Source organism: Typopeltis vanoorti, chromosome 4 (genome assembly GCF_054136105.1).
Source record: "Typopeltis vanoorti isolate ZY-2024b chromosome 4, IOZ_Tvanoo_1.0, whole genome shotgun sequence".
NCBI lineage: Eukaryota > Metazoa > Arthropoda > Arachnida > Uropygi > Thelyphonidae > Typopeltis > Typopeltis vanoorti.
In genome coordinates this window covers 68,783,571-68,799,306 of record NC_143552.1, presented here as the reverse complement: position 1 = coordinate 68,799,306, position 15,736 = coordinate 68,783,571, and the positions used below count along the sequence as shown (strand labels likewise).

The 15,736-nt window shown below is 36.6% G+C and overlaps 1 protein-coding gene across 1 annotated transcript in view; it reads left to right on the top strand.

Annotated features, from left to right (window-relative positions):
• LOC150107390 (uncharacterized) overlaps nt 1–15,736 on the top strand; it is a 339,311-nt gene that overhangs the window by 224,966 nt on the left and 98,609 nt on the right. Inside the window, exon 15 of the mRNA XM_090391829.1 lies at nt 7,056–7,133. Within this exon, the coding sequence (XP_090247955.1) occupies nt 7,056–7,133 (78 nt within the window). The remainder of the gene's footprint in view (nt 1–7,055; nt 7,134–15,736) is intronic.

Here is a 15,736-nt window from a genome sequence, read left to right as displayed (position 1 = left end):
CCCACAATGCAAAGCACATCTCCTTGCAGACATGTATGATGCTATGCATTAAGGGAAGGGCCAGACCAGTTTCGACCTTTATATTAAGGTCTCGTCAGTGGGAGGCAGACCAAGAAGTGGTGATACTAAGACAGAAGCAATGCAGAGGTCATATTTACCTATGTGAATTGATACTAAGTGTACCACCTTATTATTAAATTACTCTGGATTTAGAGAAAGATGTTGGAAGTTTATTTTGTACTTGGTTGGACTATAATAAATTTAAGCAAACAAAGTTTGCACCTGAAAATATCTTCAGGACTGGGGCAAAGTGGTGCATCCATAGGCAACTCGTAGCAAAGGTGGATCAAGTTCTCATCACGCCTTGTCTTTTCCTGAAGATATTTTCAGGTGCAAACTTTGTTTGCTTATACTTGGATAAAGGATTAAACTAAATTTATTATAGACACATGGGAATATGAATCGATGTGTCAGTTTAATGCAGCAGAATGTAAAGTCTTGAAGTTTGGGATACATTGATGGGAGGCTGTATACTCGATTGGAGGAGCTGAACTGGAGGAAATAGGGGAGACAAAAGATCTGGGGGTGATGATTGATATAAAACTGAAATTCAGGGAACATATTGCAAAGGTGGTGAAGGTAACCCAGAGGATTGCTGCAATGCTGAGAAGGATGCTGACCTACAGAGATAAAAGAGTTGTCATTCCATTGTATAAGACCCCTGATGAGACCACACTTAAACTATTGTTCTCAAATTTGGTCCCCAGGATTTGAAGGGGATAAATTAACTGTGGAAAGGATACAGAGGCAGATAACAAAGATGGTTTCAGTACTGTACAATATTAGTTATGAAGATTGACTAACTGAATGTGGACTGCAGAGTTTCGTAGATAGAAGAAGAGGTGATGTGATTGATACTTTTAAACTGTTGAGAGGTAGTTACATTGTTGACACTGGGAAGTTCTTTTGCTTGATCGAACAGCAGGTAGGAGTGATGACAAGGATCATTCCTGGAAGTTGCAAAAGTAAGCTGTGAGCTCGAGGGTGAGGAGTGGTTTCTTTGCATGGAGGGTGGTTTAACTGTGGAGTGCATTACCTGATAGAGTAGTGAGAGCAAGAATGGTCAATGAGTTCAAGGAGTGGTATGATAGACTTTGTGTTTCCTATGAAGGACCTCCCATGATGAGTCTTTTGACTCCATGGAGGTCTGAATAATAATAATAATATGAAGACCTACATTCACTTTGTAAAAATGACCGAGGATTTTATAATGTTAATCCCACATGCCCACGAAGGGTTGCATAACCTGATTTGCATGTATTGGTTTGAAAATGGTGATTATGGAGAAATAATTTGTATTTTTATGAATAGCTGCAAGTTATGCTTTTGTGGAGGAAGGCTGTTTCTAGAGCACTGATAAAGAGAAAGAAGAAATGCCTGCTTGGTAATTTTTATAAGTAGATGGGGACATGTGTTGATCCTCTATTATGCTTTATTATATTTAAGTTCGTCCATGAATATTTATGGATCCATAGCACACTAGTACAACAGTGATCTGTCTAGGAAAATATTTTAATATTTAATTTACATTTGGCACTCCTACCATCTATAATCAGGAAAATGTTTAACCTAGATACTAAAAATCTTCTTTTCCTGATGGTGGTGGTTGCAATAGCATGTATGAAAGATGATGAATTGGTGCAGTGGTTTCAGAACTGGACAGTAAGTTAGTGGTGATCGTTTGCAGCATTAGTGTTAATGATTAGAGGGGAGAGATGAAACTTGAAACATGAAACAGAGTTAGGTATGTGTGCTGGGAACTGAATAAATCAGGGGAGGGAAGCCATTAATCAGTCAAATGGCCATGTTAGCATATAGTATATCAGTTGATTTCCTATAAGAACACATATAAAATAGTAACTATAAAAACTGATTCATTATGCTTTTACTGTTGTGCAGTTGTTGATTTAGTCATTGATTTCTTTACTGTTGACTTATATATTGACTTATATAATCCTAATTAATTATTTGTACTTCTCCTGAAGCAGCATATGACAAATTACTCATAACTTTATAGTTACTGGTCTTTATACTAGAAATTTTCTGATATTTATCCTGACAAGAAAGTCCTTATACCATTATGTTTAATGAAGCTTTTAGGACATTGCCTCAAACACTGTTTGTCATCTTGGTTGGTTGTGCAGGTGAATAGCATATAGCATGTTTGCATTTCATCCAACATGCTGTAGGTTAATTTCTAACTGTAGGCATGAGTGTAGCAAATTTCTTTAAGGTAGTAGTAGATGAATTTTTGCCTAGGGGGGGAAGACCACCACATGATTACTGGACTTGAAGTGGCTTGAAAAGGTTTTGTGTGTGGTTTCTAGATGACCTAATCTTTAACCCACCTACTATATTAATATACCATAAATTTACAACCTTTCCTTGGTTGGATTCACATAATACATAAATAAATAAAAATATGACAAACAGTAACCCATTATTACAGTTTTCCTAATTTTCCTCTTTTCCTAAGAGTGATCCCAGACCTTTTTGATTTTTGAGACAGCTATAAAGATGCTTGTATTTATTCTGAGGAAGCTCACTCCAAGACAGCAACTCTCTTTTTGACTGAGAGAGACAGACAGAGAGAGAGAGAACCAAATGGAATCAAAGATAATATGTGCAGAATATTACATGATATGAGTAAAGTATGTGTTGGCTCTGCTAAGAGATAATTAAGCTAGACTGAGAGGAGATGTCTATATATTTTACAAGGAATGCCAAGAACAAACTTAAACTATGGACCCATTATCTGATCTTCACCTTCACATGGTGTGCTGTGTTATTAGACTACTGTTAGGAAGAAGATAGGATGACAGTTTTGGACTTAGCCAACCAAATTATATTCTGTATTAGCTGAAACTACTTTCATGTTATGATGGTAAAATGTGATCACATTTTACTGCACATGTTTCAGCTAGAGTGTCACTGTATTAGATGAGCCTCCTGCTGCTTTCATCAGGGAACAAGTATACAATGAAAAGTCAGCCACCTTCTGGAATATTTCTAGTACATTGGAAGAAAAGCACCATCAGTGAAATAAAGAAGGAGCAGAAGAATTAGAGGGGATAAATGATGCTTTGGCAGTGACCAAGAGAGATGTTACGGCATCAGTGTATGAATGTACTCAGAAGGTCAAAATCTTGAAGGAGGTAGGTGTTGAATGAAGGATTAAGCACAAAATCTGGAAGAAGGGATTGCTGAAGCAGCACAAATGAATAGTAATAATAATCAGGTGCAGGAAGAGTATAAAGATCAAGCCAGGAAGCCTCAGCTAGAATGGATAGAAAGTGCAGTGTGAGCAGAAATTAGTATATCAGGCTAAGAAAATCTTAGTGTTTTTTGATATGTGCTAAGTAGAAGAAAGAACAATGATGGCAAGGTGACACGTTAATGGATGAAATTGAAATTATGAGAACCTCCAGTGTAGAAGAAATGGGAGAAGATGGCTTACTTGTGTGTGAGCAAGATATATGAGGAGTTAAGTAAGCTTGATGTCAATAAGGTAATAGGACTTGATAGCGTATCACTACTTATCTTCAAGGAATGTTTCAGGGAATTAGTGCCAGTCTAAGCATATCTGTTTAACAACTCTTGCAACATCATAAGTCCCAAAAGAATGGAAGAAGGGTAAAATTGTTCCACTTTGCAAAGGTAATGATGAGACTGAGGCTACACATTATAGACTAATCTGGTTAAGATGGGATTATGGTTAAGATGCTGGAGAGGTTAGCGAAAGCTGGGGTACAGAAGTGGCTTAATAACAGCACTATTTTCTATGATGGTCAGCATGGGTTTGTTGAAGGAAGGTCATGTTTACCAGTTATGTGCTATAACATGGTGAAGAAATGCATTGGATAAAAAAGATGCATATACAGTGGTTAGTATATTTAAATTTGCAAAGGCTTTTGATAGATTGCCACACAACAGGTTGATAACTACATTGGATGGGATTGAATACTAGAGTAGTGAGTTGCAGAAGTGACTGGCTATCAGATAGGTATCAGCAAGTTGTGTATGGGGGTACTGTATGGTATACCAGAGAGAAAAGTCATTATTGGTGTGCTGCAGAGATGTTTTGGATACATTGTTATTTCATTTGTATATTAATGTTGTTAGGACAGGTTTATCTGGAGATATACAACTGTTTGTAGATGAAACAAAATTGGGGAAAACAAATGGAGAATCAAGCAGATGTTGTGGCTTTACAGGAGGTCTTGAATAAATTATATGAATGGGCAAGTGAGTGCAACTATAATTTCTCCAAAACAGAAGGCAACAATGGTATGTAAAATATACATGGGGGGGGTTGAGGAGGTGAGACCTATGAGTGATGGTAGACAAGGGTTTAAAGTTCATTGATCACATGATTCCATTGTATATGAGTACAGTAATCCATATGATGCCTTGATGAGGCCTCATGTGGATTATTGTTCACAGGTTTAGTCATCTGGTGTTCCTGGTGATGAGGATACATTAGAAAAGGTTCGGAGAAGATTGATTAAGCTGGTGACTTTGGAGGGATATGATGACAGATTAAGGGAATGAAATTTGCAATGCCTCATGAATAGGAAAAGAAGAGATATGATTGACATATAAGTTAGTAAGGATTGTTGCTAGCTTAATGTGGAAGAAGTTTTTCATAGAATGATAGAACAAGAGGTTATTCCTGGAAACTATATAAGGAGTGGAGTGAGTAAGGAAGTGAGGAGCAGGTTTCTTGCCTGGAGAGTGGTTGAGTGGAATGTATTGTCTGACAGGGTTGTGAATGCAGACATGTTGAATGAGTTCAAAGCCCGGTTTGATGTGCATTGTGTGTGTGATGTATATACTTCTCGCGATGAATCTTTTGAATTCATGGAGGTCTGTTAATAATAATCTAATCCATTCAACAGCCACAAACAGAAGACTATAAAGATCAGTTGTCAAGGTTTCCTGCAGCTGTTAGTTGCTAAGAGAAAAGCAAGAACTGATACATTTAATCCATAACTATGACTACCGTGAGAAGCTTTTTTTTTTAATAGGACCAAGTTGAGTATTACTTTTTTTTTTTAACTTATTTTCTAATTATTAGTACTCTAGATCAGTGGTTCCCAGACTTTCTCAGTTCACGGAGCCCTTAGTATGTGTCACTAATTTTTTCATGGTGCTCCAGGCTTTTTTCACAACTCTATATGGCACCTAGTAGGATGCTAGCAAAGTGTTGCTTGGTATTGACGTTTGTTTTAAAGAAAATGTATCTTTTTGTTCTTTCAGTTCTCTTAACTTTCTAATAAAATAATCATGGTATTTACTAGCCATATTAGGATGATTGGTCTCTAAGTGGTGTTTTAGTTTACTTGAAAGCACACACTGAGCCAAAACTTTCAGACATAACATGCACTGCAGATGTTTTTCATGATTGATGTCTACCAAAGTAAAATAACTCTAGATAAGTATTGTCATAATTCCAATATTTCTCTTTCTCTACAACTTTGCCTCTGGTTTGTGGTTAATCATCCTTTTCTTCACTCCCATATGTCTTATTAGTGTTAAAAAAAACTTTTCATTTTTGTTTACAAGTACTAAAAATCAACAAAATAGTTTGCAAACTCACTAGACCTCCCAGACACTTGATCAAAATACCCTTCAAGTATTTAGATTATTGATGGACCTGGAGAATCAACAGGTATTTATATACAAAATGAAGTCAAGAAATGAGATAGTTCAAGAAGTTGTTGGCATAGCCAAAAGTACAAAAACACATTTCAAACATTCAAGAATGTTGTCAAAAGAGATGTAGCATGATCTAATGTTGAAACAGTGAAGTATCTTGAGCTGGTAGTTAATGCATTGTCTAACAGATGTTGAGTATTGATCTGTTTCCCTCAAAAATGTAAAATATCCTGCAACACCCTGTGCTGTGGCACATGGTTTGGGAACCATTGTTCTAGATGATCATAGTTTCATAAGCTAGCGTACTGACTGGCTAATCACAAATAAAATTAATAACCTGAATGAATTCACAAATAAAATGAATAAAAAGAATCAATTTTCTTCCTCTTATAGACTAACCAAATTCTAAACTGTTGTAAAATATTTCTAGATCTTTTGATGTGTTTTTGTTATGAAGTGTTAAGCTACTCTGGATTTGTGTTATTTAGTCATATTATAGTTTATTTAGATAACATTGAGGTAATTATTTTAATATTAATGTTATTTTACTCTAAATGGTAGTTGCCATAACTCTCATAGAAAATGCTCAGATGAAAGAAACTGTCTGTTTCATGTTGCCCAAATTTGAGAGTTAGTATTTTGTTTTGAAATGAGTTCAGATGACATGTTACATTGATGATCTTACTTCAAGATACTGATGAGGAATCTGGAACTGATTATAGACAGAAAAATTAAGCATTTGAGACATATTTCTCAAATGGTAAGAGCATATGGGATTACTGAGAACCAACTAGTAGGGACAAGAAAGCTACTATTCCCCTTTACGCAAAGCCTTGATACACCCGCATTTGCTATCTTCAAGTCTGCTCGCCTGCATTCTACAAATATAAGAAAACAGTGGCATGATATTGGGACTACAGAATGTCAAAGATAAATCTAAAAGGAATGCGGTTTGCCTACCCAAGTGATAGAGGACAATGTATATAAGTTGGTAAAGATTTTATTGGACAAAGATAGATGACATTTCATTATATGGTAAGAGAGAACATAGAATCATCACTAGAAACCAAGTAGATATGTAGTTAAGCATCAGTTAGCACAGTTGAATGGGCCTCTTCTCATGAGTCCTTGGTTCTGCCTGTATATTATTAATGTTAGGAATTATCAGTTTTTAATAATAACTTCATATGTTTAACCTTGACTATTACATATTTGAACTATGATAACTTAGGATATGAATCTTTGGAGCAACCCTCATTTGATTAACATAGAAAATTTGTATTATATTCCAATTTACACATATTTCCCATTTAAAATAAGATTTCTTTATTCATTAGATTGCCCGAGATTATAACAAAAGAGTTTCTGTTCATGAAGGAAGACTTTTAGGTAAACAGTTCCTCGAGGAATGGGCGGTATGTCAATTTGCATTCATCATTTAAAACAAAATGTTTATTTCTTAATTTTCTTCAGAAAAATTATTTCAGATAAACATAAGGGAGTTCAAATGAAAAGTGGACAACTTGTATATCCCAGTAATTGGCTGAGTGATCTTTGTATGCATCCTTATACAGGACACATATGAGTTCTGTATATAAGATATACAGAACTCATGTGCATGCAAGTACCAAAAATCAACAAAATATTCACCGAATCCTCACTAGCCCTCCAAGACACTTGATCAAAACACCCTTCAGGTGCCCTTCATTCAATATGTTTATTGAACGAAAAACACTAATTTTTCACACCAGTGAGGTGAGTGATTGGTGCATGCAGCAGACAGTTATGATGCTTTTCATAACTGTTTTCATAGCTAATCAGTGTCTACTGTTAATGAAATTTTTGAATCACAGTGTGACACTTTTGATCTGCAGAGATATTACAAAACTCTGGGCTGGCTAAGACAAGCCATAACAATGAAACGGGGGGGGGGGACTGCTTTGTTGCCTAGAAATGTGTTCCCCCCCCTTTAATACTGCCAAATTGAATAATACTAACATCAAATAAGTATTATCGAAAGTGCTTAGAGGAGGACTATACACTCTCTCTCTCTCTCCCCCCCATATGATTTTTATATATTCACACCTAAGTTGTAAAATGAAGGCAGTTTCTGATAGAGATGTATAGTTCACTGATGCAGATTTACTCATGCAACAGTGAGTTACTTCATGAGTAAGATATGGTGCCAGCTATCTTAACAGTTCTTGCAGATTTATGTAGGTAAATCTTTATGCTTTATTTTGATCTTGTCCACTTTTCATTTATATAACCTGCATGTATAAATATCCTACTTGTATCTAAATAGGATTTATCTTATCAGGTAACCAAGAAAGTTCATGTGGTTTTCGGTAGAGTTCGCTGCAGTGACTTGTTTTATTTTGTAGTGGTTTGCAGTGCAATTTTTCATGTGCATTATAAGGCACAGATATATGTCAGTAAATCAGTTTTCTCTAACTTGATGTGTATTCTTTTTCTGTGACTTTGAACCTGGTGTAATTCGAGCTTGTTTGCTTTATGAATTTAAACTCAGTTCAAAGGCTTCAGAATTGTCCCATAAGATATATGTGGCAGTTGGAAATGATGCGGTAGCAGAATGCACTGTGCAGAAATGGTTTAAAAATTTGTTTCTAGTGATGAATCACTTAAAGATGCTCCACATTCAGGAAGACCCCTCCATTATTGATAATGAATTATATGCCGCTGTTATATATACGCCTGAAAATAATTCAGGATTAATATGTCAGGAACTTTCACAAATGTTGTACATAAGTGGTGAAACAATTCGTTCACACTTGCATCAACTGGGAAAATCATGGAAGCTAAGTAAATGGGTCCTACATGCATTATCAGATAACAATAAACTTCAAAGGCTATCAATTTGTTCTTCACTTATTTCACGTCATAAAAACGACCTGTTTTTGGATTACGTGTTCACTTGTGATGAAAAATAGATCTTGTACTCTAACAGGAAGCAAACTTATCATAGGTTGTCAACAAACAATCCAGTACTGCACACATCAAAGTCACTGCTTCATCCCCAGAAAACTATGCTTTGTGTCTGGTGGACTGGAGCCAGTAATGTCCACTATGAGTTTCTCACTGCAGGCCATACAATTATGACTGAGATCTACTGGAGTGTGTGTGCAGGATGTGTTACTTTAGAAACAGCCAGGATTAGTTAATCGGAAGAAAGTGCTATTCTTACAGGACAATGCAAAACCTCATACTTCAAAACTTACCCATGAGAATTTTATGTTGGAGGTTTAATGGATTTTTTACAACACTCAAAGAGAATTAAAATAGAATTTAATACTTCCTATATTTCGTCCTAGTCACTAGGACATCTACGGGGATTACAAAAACAATTAATGTAACATGCACACAAAAAATTGCAATACTAAGCCCAACCACGTGGGTGACACTAAAGTCCTATCTAGGTGGAGCGCCCTCTAAGGGCGGTAGTAGGTGGCCTGGAATGTAAGGTGGGACCTCTGGCGATGAGTGTTTCCCAAATCTTAGGAAGCTTAATGCAATCGTATTTATTGAGATTTGGTTGGTTTCTGAGAGCTGCTGCTGCTTCTCAGAAAAGTCTCTCTCTCTTTCTTGAATTTGCTGTGGTGGAGCATGGTGGTTTTCTTCCATGATACTCTGTGGGTGGTGTCCAACACATGGTCAGCCAAGCCTGAATGGCCACAGTTGTGTTTAACGATGTACGACTTGTGTTCCTCCAGGCAGATGGATGCTGATCTGCCTGTCTGTCCAAAGTATGCAAGCTTTCAGGAACAGGGTACTTTGTAAACTCCAGGCAGAGAGAGAGGAGGGAGCTGATCTTTCTTAGAACGGATAAGGGTAGCAAGTTTGCGGTAGGGCTTATATGCAGTGTGTAGGTTATATTGGCTATTATTTCCGAAGTCATCTCTGACATCTTAGATCGCTTTTCCTTTGCCATCAACTCTGGGTATTTCTCTTGGAAGAACAAAATCTACAAGCAGATAGAGGGAACCGCCATGGGTTCCCCCCTCTCACCCCCCTTGCCAATTTCTATATGGAAGATTTTGAAAAACGAGCCATAGACTCAGCCCCACTCAAACCTTCTATCTGGCTAAGATATGTAGATGACGTGTTCTCTATTTGGCCTCATGGCCCAGACACGTTAGACTCCTTCCTCAGTTATCTCAATAGCCTACATCCAAGAATCCAGTTTACTATGGAAAAGGAAAAGAACAATTGTTTACCCTTCCTAGACACCTTAGTCACACGCCTGCCTAATGATACACTTGCCTTCACTGTATACAGAAAACCCACACACACAGGCAGATACATTCACAAACTCTCCCACCACCACCCCTCGCAACAATATGGCATCATTAAAACTCTTACCAAGAGAGCCCACAATCTTTGTTCCAGTGGAACCGCCCTCACTACTGAGCTTAACCACATACACAGAACTTTCCTCTCCAATGGCTACAGCGAACATAGTATCAAAAAAATAATCAATTCCTCCCCCATTCCCTGTCCCTCTCGTCAACAAGATTTTAAAAATGCCATCACCATACCCTACATCCGTGGTACTTCGGAAAAAATAGCCAAGATACTAAAAAAGTATAACCTACACACAGCATATAAGCCCTACCGCAAACTTGCTACCCTTATCCGTTCTACAAAAGATCAGCTCCCTCCTCTCTCTCTCTGCCTGGAGTTTACAAAGTACCCTGTTTGTGTAAGCTTGCATACTTTGGACAGACAGGCAGATCAGCATCCATCCACCTGGAGGAACACAAGTCGTACATCGTTAAACACAACTACGGCCATTCAGGCTTGTCTGACCATGTGTTGGACACCACCCACAGAGTATCATGGAAGAAAACCACCATGCTCCACCACAGCAAATTCAAGAAAGAGAGAGAGACTTTTCTGAGAAGCAGCAGCAGCTCTCAGAAACCAACCAAATCTCAATAAATACGATTGCATTAAGCTTCCTAAGATTTGGGAAACACTCATCGCCAGAGGTCCCACCTTACATTCCAGGCCACCTACTACCGCCCTTAGAGGGCACTCCACCTAGATAGGACTTTAGTGTCACCCACGTGGTTGGGCTTAGTATTGCAATTTTTTGTGTGCATGTTACATTAATTGTTTTTGTAATCCCCATAGATGTCCTAGTGACTAGGACGAAATATAGGAAGTATTAAATTCTATTTTAATTCTTTTTGAGTGTTGTAAAAAAATCCATTAAACCTCCAACATAATGTCCTCACAGCACTTAAGCCTCTACACAAGAATTATCCATTAGAAGATTTGGTTTTAGGATGGGAAATATTCCCTCATCCTCTATATTCTCTTGACATTTCTCCAAGTGACTATCACCTTTTTTTCTTGGCACCAGATAATCACATGCGAAATAGATAGTTCTGCAATAAAACAGAGATTGAATCAGAGGTTGCTAAGTTTATTACTTCTAAAGACAATGTTTGTTTATAAAATTTTTTTATAAAACAAAACATTTTATAAAAGTGGAATTTACAAACTTGGGTCTTGTTGGGAAAGAGTTGTAGATTGTGAAGGTGCTTATTTTAATGAATAAAACATTTTATGAACATTTCTGCAGTCATTTAATTTTTCTTATGAAAAACCGCACAAAAGTTTTTAGTTAACTGATGCTAGCCAGGCAATCTAATTTTATCATTATCTCATTCTCAATTTACATTACAACAGTGATTTATTATATTATTACCTATTTCAATTTTTTGCAAGCACAGAAAATTAAAAAGAATTTTTCTGTTCGTGCAAAAAAAAAATATATATATATAAATTAATATATCATTGTCAAAAAAAAAAAATGATAAAATAAATAAATAAATAAATATCCCTCCTCCTCATTTTTGGTATAAACCAGAAGAACTGTAACCTTAATTTATAAATACTGATAAATTATATTCAACATTATTTTCATTATATTTTAATTTTTAGATATTAAATTATTATTATTATTACGGGGAATCTCCATGGAGTCAGTAGACTCATTGCAGGATGCCTAAACTAAGTCCCTTGCCTCATCAATGTCTTGGAGTACCATTCCATCAATGTAGTACACACCTGGTAATCTTTAATCCAAAAATGCATAACTTTACACTTTTCTACATTGAACTGACATCCATTTCCTTTCGCCCATTTTACTAGCTCATTTAAATCATCCTGCCAACTCTCAACATCAGCTTGATTTTTTATTGTGCTACCCAACTTTGCATCATCAGCAAAAAACTGAATATCTCCCTTTAAGCCATTTCCTATATCATTTATGTACAAATTAAACAGCAATGGCCCAAGCACAGAGCCCTGAGGCACACCACTGGTCACCCTCCTCATCCTAGACTCTGCTCCTCCATACACCACCTTCTGGTATCTCTCTCCCTGAACCATTCTCCTATCCATATCACCAGTTTAGTATCCATCCTCATCTGCTCCAATTTAGGCAACAGTATTCCATGGGGTATCCTGTCAAAAACCTTAGCAAAATCCAGAAGTACCACTATGTAGCCATTTCCTTTGTCCAACTCAGATGTCACTCTATTATAAAAAAAGCTAATAAATTACTAAGGCAGGATCGACCTTTAACAAAACCATGTTGGTCCCAATAGAGTATCATATCCTGATCCACCCATTTTTGAATTTTGCCTTTAACCAACTTTTCCAATACCTTTACCACCACTCCTGAGATTATATTGGTCAATAATTAACTACCGCAGTTTTAGAGCCACTTTTATGCAAAGGAACTATGCCTTCCTTCCACTCCCTAGGGACCATACCAGAGTTCAAACTTAAGTTAAATAACCAAGTAAGAGGCGTTGACAATTCCTTTTCACATTCATGCAACACCTGAGCTGATATTCCATCTAAACCTACAGCAGTGTTTGTATTTAAATTTTGCAATAAACTAAGTACCTCTGATTTCTTAACTTCAATTCTCACATTAGTTACTGCTACAGGTACAGAGATATTCTCACTTGGGTGATAGACCTTTGAAAAGTGATCACTCAGTAAGTCTACTATTACATCTGAATTGGTCACCTTGATACCATCAGCACCCACTAAGGTTATCCTTCTGAAGTCATTCTTCCTTTTACTTGCCACATAGCAGAAGAATTCTTTGGGATTACCCTTGATCTTCTTGGCTAGGGTCTTCTCATAATCTGATTTAGCTTTTCTTACTATGCTGGTAACCTTCCTAGCTTGTACTGCTCATGGGTATACTGATCGCCTTTCTCCTTGTAAATTCTCCATAACATTTTCTTTTTTTGCAGATGAAGCTCTATACTACTACTCATCCATCTAACACCTATCTTGTTTGTCTTCCTGACCATGGGGACACAATCTGATATTGCCTTTCTCAGATACCTGCTGATTTTATCCCATGCACTGTTGACATCTTTTCCCTGCAATATGTTCTGCCAATGGACTGCTGCAAACTCACTCCAAAGCCTGTTATAATGGCCTAACCTGTAGTTCCGTATATACCCCTTCTTAAGAGAGAAATCCACAAATTTTCCCAAGTCAATACCACATGATCGATCTCACCAATTTGAGATAACAAGGACACCTTACTTATGCATATATCCTCTTAACCAATGACCAGGTCCAACACTCTCACACCACGTGTCTCTTCAGCTATGTGCTGTTTCAAGTAATTATCTCGTAGAAGATGTATGAATTCAATTTCTTTTTTGCTATGTGATATTTCCTCCTTCCAGTTGATATCACCATAATTAAATCTCCCATGATAATCACTAACCCTGCAATCATTGCACTGATTTGCTGATGCATGAATTCAATATCATCCCCCTGTACCCCCCCCCATCCTATAGCAGCAACCAACTGTATATTTGGTTGCGTTGGTCACTATTTCACACCAGACCGCCTCAAATGTACTATCATTCACATTTCTATTATCTTGATATACTACTTTCTTTGGCTGCAACTCATCAGCTATCATCAGCAGTACTCCTCCCCCAGTTCTATCTTCTCTATCCTCCCTGAAAATACTGTACCCATCACATTCAATTCCAGTGACCACATCTTCTGCTGACAACCAAGTTTCACTAATGCTTACAACTTTTGGTGAAATTGCATTGACTAATGCCAAAAATTCTTCCCTCTTATTTCGAATGCTTCTTGCATTTGTATACAAAAATTGCAGATTCCCTTTAGTTCTTGTACCAGCTTTAGAACTGATATACATGTCACTAATTTCAGTAGTCCCTTGCCGATTGTTATTCCCTCTATTCTGCAATTTATTCCATGAATAAGGATCAACAATTATACAGTCACTGCTTAAGTTTCTCCCTCTTTCAATCAACCTTTTCAATTTTAGTTTCCCTGCCCAATTACTTCAACTTGTTCAGTAAACAGTAACTTCTTCAATCGCTTATGATCTTCCATGTTCAGATGCAATCCATCTCTTGCATACAGCTGTCTTTTTCCTTCAAACATACTTCAGACATCAACAAATTCCAGATCTCTTTTTTTGCACATTCTTGCAATCGTATCATTTATTATCATTGCTCATCTACTTAACTCGTAATTGTCAAAACGAGGCAGACTATTTTCATATTGACACTTGTCTTCGTCACGATATCTAACAATGTTCTTAAATCTTTTGCTAACTTGATTTATACTACCACTCAGGTCATTTATACCCACCATAACTATCATCTTTTCTGCATCATGCCCTCTCTTTATTGCTAAAGCGACTCTCTCTATTGTACCATCAGCCAAGCATTCCTCAAGCATACTGTTCTCCATACCCTTAATCATAGAATCACTATATATTTTACCACTCACGGCCTCATTTTCTATACTATTCAGCATGACTCTCCCAATTTCATTACTCAATGCTCTTTTACTTACTCCTTCAGTAAACGAGTATTTCAAGGTTTCACTTTCTGAGTCTAATGTAGTATTATCCTTATCGCTATTTTTGAGGAAATTGTTTTTAAAAATATTTGCTCTATAATCTGTCTGTTCCTCTCAGTACAGATATATAAACACTTAACCAAATTAATTCTGGTGTTTTACATAATTTTCTTTTTTTTTTTTTCTCCTCATTTTAATATAACCTTCAGACAAGAGCTGCTGTCCACATTCTACATCTATGAAACTTAAGCTTTAAAGTGAAAACATCATTTGCTCAGTGGTTTGAAAATAATGAAAGATGTTTATTGTCCTTCAATAAGAATTAAATTATATGTTCAGTATGAGATTTGAAAATGTTATTAAAACATGTTTTGCAGATTTATAAATGGATGGTTAATTAAATTAATATTGCTATCTTTAATCCAGTGCATTTCATTTGATAAAGAAAATTTGGATTTCTTTCAAGTGTAGGAGGTATAGTCTGGATGATTGAGTGATGAACATCATCTGTGTTGGCATTTATGCCACCAATGCTGGTAAAGTGGATGTGAAAGCGTGTTTTGTGGGGATTCTGGCACGTACTTGATCTGTCTTTTTTTTTTTTTTTTTTGGGATTGGTTTTTGAGTAGATTCCCTTCAGTCGCAGTATCACAAATTGTACATCTCATTATTAGTTCATTTATGGTTAGACAGAAGCAACAGTCTCCATGCAATTGATGTTTGAGGTGTCTTTATATCGCAATACTTCATAATTATTATTATGTGACACCTCCAGGGATTCCAAAGACTCATTGAGGGGAGAGTGTTGCAACAGCATCGAACGATTGAACCCTTCCAACTGCTAACCATGCTCAAACTTGCTTGAGTTTTGTGGGGGATTCTGGCATATACTGCATGTTGTGCTTGATCTGTCTTTTTTTTTTTGTTTGTTTGGATTGGTTTTTTGAGTAGATTCCCTTCAGTCGCAGTATCACAGATTGTACATCTCATTATTAGTTCATTTATGGTTAGATAGAAGCAACAATCTCCATGCTATTGATGTTTGAGGTGTCTTTGTATTACACTACTTAATTATTATTATTATGTGACACCTCCAAGGAGTCCAAAG